Source organism: Loxodonta africana, chromosome 12 (genome assembly GCF_030014295.1).
Source record: "Loxodonta africana isolate mLoxAfr1 chromosome 12, mLoxAfr1.hap2, whole genome shotgun sequence".
NCBI classification, from domain to species: Eukaryota; Metazoa; Chordata; class Mammalia; order Proboscidea; family Elephantidae; genus Loxodonta; species Loxodonta africana.
This window is the reverse complement of record NC_087353.1, coordinates 29,693,108-29,699,615: the sequence shown is the minus strand read 5'-3', so window position 1 is coordinate 29,699,615 and position 6,508 is coordinate 29,693,108. Positions and strand designations below refer to the sequence as shown.

The 6,508-nt window shown below is 43.4% G+C and overlaps 1 protein-coding gene across 1 annotated transcript; it reads right to left on the bottom strand.

Moving 5' to 3' along the window:
- Positions 1–1,525: 1,525 nt before the first annotated feature.
- MSGN1 (mesogenin 1) lies at positions 1,526–2,089 on the bottom strand. The gene has a single exon (XM_003411811.3). The coding sequence runs from the start codon at positions 2,087–2,089 to the stop codon at positions 1,526–1,528; it is 564 nt and encodes a 187-aa protein (XP_003411859.1).
- Between the last annotated feature and the right edge of the window lie 4,419 nt (positions 2,090–6,508).

Genomic DNA, 6,508 nt, shown 5'->3' with positions numbered 1-6,508 from the left:
TAAAAAAGCAGTTTGCAGAATAGATGACATTTCATAGTCTCACTTTTCCAATCTTAAAAAAACTTTTATAAGCCACTACTTCTTTGTCTATGTTTGAATCAGCAAAGGATAAAGCATGGAGAAGTTATGCATTAGATGGTGAATACAACTATTGCCTTCGTAATTCATGTCACTAAAAAAATAAATGAAGAATCATAGCCCCAAAAATGACAGGAGACAGGAACAGGTAGTTCATTGAAAAACAAATACAAATGACTAATAAGCCTACAGGGAAAAATTCAGCCATAAAAAAGCCCACTAGTTTTTGAGTGGGTTTGTCATTCAAAGCTGTCGTTTCAATATCGTGTGCCATTCAGACTAGCCAAGCTGAGGGTGCCACAGACATCTAGCTGAAGACAAGGCACAGTGAAGGCAGTGTGTGTATGTTTGTGTGCAGGAAGGGTTTTATTGTTGTTGTTATTTTTTATTTTGTTTTTTGAGGCGGGTGGCATAGGAGGGGGAGATGAAGAAATAAATAACTTTGGGGTTAGAGTTAGAGAGACTTGAGTTCCAGTCCCTTTCACTTACAATCTATGGAACTAAGAAAGTCTCCCATTCATTTTGAGCCAGTCTCTTTATTTGAGAAACCAGTTAGTGAAGGGATTAAATGTGGTCACATGCATTACCAGAGGGAGATCCTGCCCTTCCAGCCCTGCTTCGGGCCCAACCTGTGGTGCTGTACCTTCCTCTTCCTCCCCCTCCTTCTCCTTCTCCTTCACCCTCATTCCCTGGCACCCAGCAGTCTGAGTATGCAGCCCTCTTTCCCTAGCCTTAAGAGAGGAAACTCTAGCCTTTAGGGCCTTCACCCTGTCTCCATCTAGCCTGTCTGCCTGTGACTTTCTATTTACCATGACGCTAATTCCTTCTGCGTTTAAGTGATTTTGGCCCCTTGAAAGGTAAAGGCACAATTTCAGTTCACACACATACACACAAAATGAAATGGGACTCTGTCATACAGGGTCATTATGAGTCAGAATTGACTTGACAACACACAACAACATAGCCCTTTAATTGACACAACTCTTTCTAAATAAGAATCCAGGTGTTACACTAGATCCTGTACAAAATACAGTGATAGCAACAGAAAGAAAACTCCCAACACCAAAATGGCAAGAGAATATTAATAATAACTATTGTATGTTATTTAAAAAATGCATTTTAAACTATTGACCCTTGAAGATACCTTGAACAGACAGAGAAGGGAAAAGTGATGTCTCTTTGCAAAGGATATGCCTCCTGAGAAATGGTAGGGGAGCTGGAAGCAAAAGTGCCTGCTCACCTGGCAGTTAAGTGTTTTGGCTGTTCCAACAAGTCAAATGGGAATCCCTTAGAACTTTGCAGACAGCAAGATTACGACACTTACTACATCAAAACAACCGTATAACATTGTTCCATGAGATACTTCAGGTCTTTAAAGCTTCTCCACTCCTGCCCAGTGGGCTTGATCTGGCTGAATTCCTGGGACAGAGCTCAAGGCCTCTCGTGTCTAGGCTCTCTTGACACTGTTGAGGAGGTCTGTGAGTTCTCCGATGTACTTGATGGTGTACTTGAGCGTCTGTATCTTGGTGAGTGGCTGGCCTCTTTGGCTGTAGACAGGTGGCAGGTAATTCCGGAGGGTATGCAGAGCATCTGCCAAGGTCCTCATCCTGAGCTTCTCCCTCTCGCTTGCCTTTCTTCTCCTCTGGACGGACATCCTGACTTTGGTGCCCTTCTGTGCCCTGGGGACACCAACGCTCTGCAGGTAGGCAGGCTGGAAATCCAACATGTTGTAGTCCACCTCTACCAGGCCACTGGACACATGGCTGCTGCAGCCATCACTGCCCCCACTGCCAACACTGCCATGCCCACAGGGCAGCCCAGCCACAGCTGGGCAGGGAGAAGAAGACGATTCCAGTGATGGAGCTGGAGAAAGGCTCTGAGTGGGCGAGGCCTGGTTCAGCTCAAAGGGCCCTGTTCTGTTTTTCCAGTCCCAGGAGGACAGAAGGGCAGGGCTGTCAGAGGAGCCCAAGCCATCTTCGAGGCTGAGCAAGGTCTCATGTAGGTTATCCATCCCTGAGAGACAGCTGCAGAGAGAATAAGTCCCTGGCAAGTGAGAAAGAGAGTTCTGCCTTCCGGCAAGGGAAGAGCTCTCTTTTATGATGGTGGGGGAGAAGTGATGAAGTGGGAAAGAGGGCTGGGGAGAGGGAGTTCAAAGGAGACACCAAGGACCAAGATGGAAAATGAACTCTTCAGGTGTCACTTTCTCCTCATTGATAATTAGCATCCTCCAGCTAAAATGTCTTTAAACAGAAAGGCCTCCAAGAGAAGAAAAAAGGAATTATCTTGTTGTAACTAAACCAATTAAGGCTGCATAACTAGACTTAGCATTGTCCTGTGGAACTCATTAATGAGGGAGCTAAAGAAAACAAACCTGGGGCAATCTGTGGCAAGGAGGTGGTGGCCGAGTGGCCCTGATGGAGAACAGCGGAGGCACCAAGAGGTCTTCCCTCTCCCTCCCCCAAGAACTCCTGGATGTTTCAGAGCAAAGGGGGCCATGTTACTGGAGAAGCACATGGTCTATGGACAAGATAACCCCCCTGAGCTTTGATTCCCTTATTTGTCAAATGCAGACAATGATAGCTCATTCCAGAAGGCTGTTGGGAGGATAGTACACAGTAGGCACTCAATGAATGCTAGTTTTCTTCTTCCCTTCCTCTTTGGCAAACTTCCCTGGGTTTTGTGGAGTGCAGACATTCCCCAACATGCCTGCGCTCAGAATGACAAGGGTCAGCAGCTCCAGTAAACCCAGAGCCATAATGTGCCGGAAATGTCCTTTAAGAAGCATAAAGCCTTGGCTTTCACTGAACGGATTTGGATTCCCCATAGCAAACAGACACCAGGAAACAGAAAATTCTTTTAAGCCAGAGAGTGTTGAGTTTGCAGAATACCTGGCAGTTAGCCTTCTGAAGGTCTTTTTTAAATCCAGCTGCGGAGTCACACCTAGTTTTTTGAAATGTATAGAGAAAGTGTGAAATTAACCAGGGGGCCAGTTTTCCCCCACCCTAGTTCCAAATGCCATTGAATGTGTTAAGTTGGATGGTCTTGCTAGTTTGCTTCATTTCCTACACGTTCTGAGAGATAGATAGACCCAGTATTTTGGAAAAGGGGCCTCAGGGTCCCCATTTGTCCCATGGAGGTAGCTTATTCTACGTGCAGCCAACTCTACAAATTAGTCTTAATATTAAACCCACAGAGAGTTACGTTTTAGAGTAATATTAACGTGCCCTTTAAAATGGCTATTTTAAATCCCTTTGTAATTATTGAAAAGAAATGTCAATGGCCTAATTAGAACATGCATGGTATTTTTAATTAGCATAGCCTCAGGAAAGAAAAAGCTCATGCAGGTAATTTATAGAAGAATGCTCTTTATTTTACCATTTACTAGAGGACCCTAAGCCAGATCTTGGAGAATGATAGTATTAATGTAACATAATCAGTGTAATAAGTAATTCCTCCCCCTTCTTCTCCCTCTCTCCTCTCTCTTCCTTCAACTCAATTTATTGATAATCCTAGAATATGCTGATACTATTCAAGGAACTATACATACATTATAACTAACCTTCATTTTTAAGATAAGATGCTACAGGTGAAAATGCTTAGGCTCTAAGAGGTTGTTGTTGTGTGCTGTGAAGTCAGTTCCAACTCAGAACAACCCTATATGACAGAGTAGAGCTCTCCCATTGGGTTTCCAAGGCTGGAATCACCAGGGGTTTTTTCTCCCATGGAGATGCTGATAGATTCGAACCACCGATTTTTTTGTTCGCAGCCAAGCACTTAACCATTGCACCACAGGACTCCTTTCTAAGAAGTTAGGAACCAAGTCAATTACCATTGGATTGATTCTGACTCATGGCGACCCCATGTGTTAGAGTAGAACTGAGTTCTATAGGGTTTTAGTAGCCTTGACATTTAAACAACTAGCTAAGAGTTTTTCTATCTGTATTGCGAATAAAGCAGCAGAAAACTTGAACAAAGCTTGATTAGACAGGCTAGATTTAGACTGGATCCAATAGAACCAAGTCGACAAGGTGGTACAGTGGAAGGATGAGCTAGAGTTTTCCTTGTTTGGGGCACATGATTCACTCCCTCAGGGCCTTAGTATTTTAAGTTAGAAAAGGGGGATAATAATATTTGCCCTGTTGTCTTTATGAAGAGTATCTGTAAAACAAGAAATTCTTTACTAGCTCTAAAATGCCATGAAACATGTTACCTTATGTCACCGTACTTGCTATACCAGTATACAGAAATCCTGGAGGTGTAGTGATTAAGAGCTAGGTTGCTAACCAAAAGGTTGGCAGTTCAAATCTACCAGGCGCTCCTTGGAAACCCTATGGAGCAGTTCTACTCTGTCCTATAGAGTCTTTAAGAGTCAGAATCAACTCGATGGCAGTGGGTTTGGTTTTGGTATACCATTATATGGTGTAGTGGTTAAGAGTTCACCTGCTAACCAAAGGGTCAGCAATTTGAATCCACCAGCCACTCCTTGGAAACCCTATGGGGCAGTTCTACTTTGTTCTATAGGGTGCCTATGAATTGTAATCGATTGACGGCAATGGGTTTCAGGTTTGGTTTATCATCTACTAGCTGAAAGGTTGGCAGTTCTGATCCACCTAGAGGGACCTCAGAAGAAAGGCCTGGTGATCTGCTTCTGAAAGGTCACAGCTTTTAAAACCCTACGGAGCAGTTCTACTCTGCACACATGGGGTCACCCTGAGTCAGAATCGACTCAATGGCAACTGGTTTTTTGTTTTTTTTCCATATCAGTATGAAGGGACTTAGAGACTATTGAGTCCAACATTTTATATCTCCAAAAACTGAATTCCAGAGATAGCAAATGACTTGCTCAATGTCACACCAAAAGGCTGTGGCAGAGGTGAAAATAGAAAAACCAGGTCATTTTGTCTCCCAGACCCATGATATTTCTTCTCTTGAAACTAATGTAGATTAAGTGGCAGACTTTCATATTAGACAAGACTGTATTTCCCACATTACTGAGTTATTGGGATAAATATTTTAATATGAGTTTAAGAGTCTTTAATCAATATTTATAAGCTATTGTGACTATGATTCCAACAGATTGAAAAGAAGTCCCCCAACCCTGAGGCCTACTCCCAAGAGGCCTTGCAAATTTTCCTGGTCTTGTTATCCAAAGTAGTATAAAGACACAGGCCGCAGTTTCCAGAGCCTAGGCGTTTGTGCTAACTTTTCATTGTAGCTGCACCCATTGAGGAGGACCCAGGATTTGCCTCACAGATTAACGAGTGATCTGGTGTCTAATGTTCAGAATCATGAGCTTTTGAGGGAATGCCAGTCACGTCCCCAGTAATAGTCAGGACAGAGGCATAGACAACTGGGCATTTCACGCTGGCCGGAGGTGATAGCAATCTCTGTACTTAAGAGTCTTGGAAGCTTTCTCCAGGCAGAGCCGCTTCCAGGAACCTGGCAAGTCGTCATCAAAGAATGGACAGGAAACAGAAAGAAACAAGCTGCTGTGATTCCTGAACCTGGAACCAGTGGTGACCCCCATGGCCACTGCTAGTCCTTACGGTAAAAAAAAAATCAAAGAATGGACAGGAAACAGAAAGAAACAAGCTGCTGTGATTCCTGAACCTGGAACCAGTGATGACCCCCATGGCCACTGCTAGTCCTTATGGTACCTCTGTGCAAATAGAAAAATACAGAGCTTGAGCATTTTTCAGCCCCCATTTGCCTCTTGGGGCACAACCTGCACAAATGCGAGCTCTAGGAGCCCCCTGTAAAGTGTCTTTTTTGCAATGTTAGCATTTTTAGTACTTCAGTGGCTGTTCAAACATTGATGGAGAGAGAGAAAATGATAGAGGTGCAAAAGTTCAACCATGGGAGTCAGACTAAATCTGGGTCAGATCTTACCTTTGCTACTTAGTAATTGTGGTGTTGGACAAGTTAATCGATTTCTCTTAGCCTAAACTTCTTCGTGCAGTTGACATACTATAGCCCCCCCCTTATCCCCGGTTTTACTTTTCGTGGTTTCAGTTACCCACGGTCAACCGCAGTCCGATGTTAAATGAGTGGAGTGATCAAATCTCGAGCCAGCCCACTCTGTCCCACCCAGGGGCCACATTCATGTAACTTTTATTACAGTATACTGTTATAATTGCTCTATTTTATTATTAGTTACTGCTCTTAATCTCTTACTGAGCCTAATTTATAAATTAAACTTTATCATAGGTATGTGTATAGGACAAAATGTAATATATATAGGGTTTGGTACTGTCTGGAGTTTTCAGGCATCCACGGGGCTCTTGGAATTTATTCCCCACAGATAAATGGGGACTAGGGTCGTTGTGAGTTGGAATCTACTTGATGGCAACAATTCTGGTTTTTGGTTTGACCGTACCAATATTCACCTCATAGAGTGCACACTTTTACCGGGTCTACACATTGAAAGCTT

Coding starts and splice junctions, on each gene's coding strand:
- MSGN1 (XM_003411811.3), bottom strand. CDS start 2,089: ATGGATAACCTACATGAGACCTTGCTCAGCCTCGAAGATGGCTTGGGC.